A 1,809-nucleotide genomic window follows, 5' to 3' on the forward strand; every position below is an offset into this window, starting at 1 on the left:
CTTAAACTTGTTTTTGTGATTATTGTTCTCAACGTGCCTCTGATTTAAACTAATTTAGTAATTAAAGTCTAAATAATTAAATGTTACAACTTACAGTCAATCTTGTGAAATCCACTTCCCTAGAACATATAGTTATTGAAGTATTAGTATTAAACATACATATACTTTATCGTAGGCCTACCTCAGTACTACTACGTTGTACAATACTGGGTGTATTTGTTTCAAATCTGGACTGGGCAAACGGCGAAACTCTGAAATATAGTTGGTATTTTCCTGTATATTGTAATAGTGTAATAATGTATTCGTAATATCTTTTGATAGTATATTTTTTAAAACATACACGTCGAATATATATGCAGAAGACTATTATAAATTATGTCTATTGTATTTATCATACTTATTAGCTTACATCGCATAGGATGTTAATCATTGTAACGTTTACAAATGGTTAGAAATAGCTAGAAGTGTTGTTTCTCTCAATCTGTGAAGTACTGTATAATCTGAATTTAGATGGGGAGGGTCAGTAAAGTAACCAACAGGAAGTAACCACTAAAATAACAAAATCATTTCCAGAAACTAATTTACCTGGACTAGATTCATTAGTAAAAATAATACCTTTATTTTTAAAATCTCCAATGACTAATATTTAATTCTTTGTAATTAGTCTGATTACCAAACTTAATATTTTCCCAGTCACTGAAGTGAGTCATTTTTGCCACATTTTTAGTTACTTTATGCACAAGTACTGTAATTTACCATACTAAAAAAGATATTGAAAGTCTGTTATTTTCTTGGTTAAAAAATTAGAAAATTTTTCATTTCAGAATATGGAGGGATGGAAAGAAACATGACACATATAGTTTACAGTTGAATGATTTAGTTGTGAGGAAATTAGACTTTTTCAATTTCAAGCTTTCTTTGTGAACCTTTTATAAACTTATTACTGAAATAATTTTTTTTTTCAATATAGTTTAAAGAAGACACCTTTGAAAATAAGATTTATAACAAATACTACCAAAGAATCCCAACGTTTTCTTTGGGAAAGGTTGAGAAATTTGGATTTTGCTGTAGAGCAGAATGAAATTTTCACTTCTCTGGTGGCAACCCACAAGTTAGTGTGTAGGAAAAATCTTCGACCTCAGTTGTTTCTGGAAGATGAAGCTCTAGAAGATTTCCAAGGTTAGAAAGTAAATCCATTTTAATTTATAGCTGATTTTTAACTACTGTCTAGTGATCTGGACAAAATACCTAACCATATTAGGAGATGATCCTTACACATTCATTACATACAAAATACAATATATAAACTCTAGAAATTAATTAAAAAGTAAGTCATTTGCCAAAATTCATTTAGTCAGTCTCTTAGAGAGTCATCATTCAGCAGCAGTTAATTTGTCAACAGTATATAAAGAAGTGTATGTATCATTGTTCTATTTAAATACTGTTTACCAAGATCTGTTGTAAACTATATTGTTTGCTGGGTGCTACTATAGTGTGCGGTCTACACAGATATTATCATCATAACAATATAAATATATTATTATAATGATAAGATTTAACATCATATTAATATAAATAATGCTTTTAAACTAATAAAGTACAAAATACCATTATATAATGTTTTGAGGGCAAATATAATCAGAATGAAATAAATTCCAACAATCAAAACTAGTATAATTATGACCTAAGTTTAAGGAACTCTTTTGGAACATACAACTTATTAAATTATTATTATTTGCTGAAGAAAAACGTGGATAGATATAAATTCTTTAACAAGAAATTATGTTTCAGTGAATCATTAAAATGGTG

The 1,809-nt window shown here is 28.1% G+C and overlaps 1 protein-coding gene across 3 annotated transcripts in view; it reads left to right on the forward strand.

Moving 5' to 3' along the window:
- LOC106466836 (haloacid dehalogenase-like hydrolase domain-containing protein 2) overlaps nucleotides 1-1,809 on the forward strand; it is a 21,039-nt gene that overhangs the window by 614 nt on the left and 18,616 nt on the right. For 2 of the 3 annotated variants that reach the window (XM_013927137.2, XM_022394907.1), the window contains exon 2: nucleotides 971-1,179. In XM_013927137.2, coding sequence (XP_013782591.1) covers nucleotides 971-1,179 — 209 coding nt within the window. Of the gene's footprint in view, nucleotides 1-6; nucleotides 266-970; nucleotides 1,180-1,809 lie in introns of those variants that run through there. The other variant, XM_022394906.1, reaches the window with a different exon arrangement.

This window comes from Limulus polyphemus, unplaced genomic scaffold (assembly GCF_000517525.1).
Source record: "Limulus polyphemus unplaced genomic scaffold, Limulus_polyphemus-2.1.2 Scaffold2394, whole genome shotgun sequence".
Classification (NCBI taxonomy): Eukaryota; Metazoa; Arthropoda; class Merostomata; order Xiphosura; family Limulidae; genus Limulus; species Limulus polyphemus.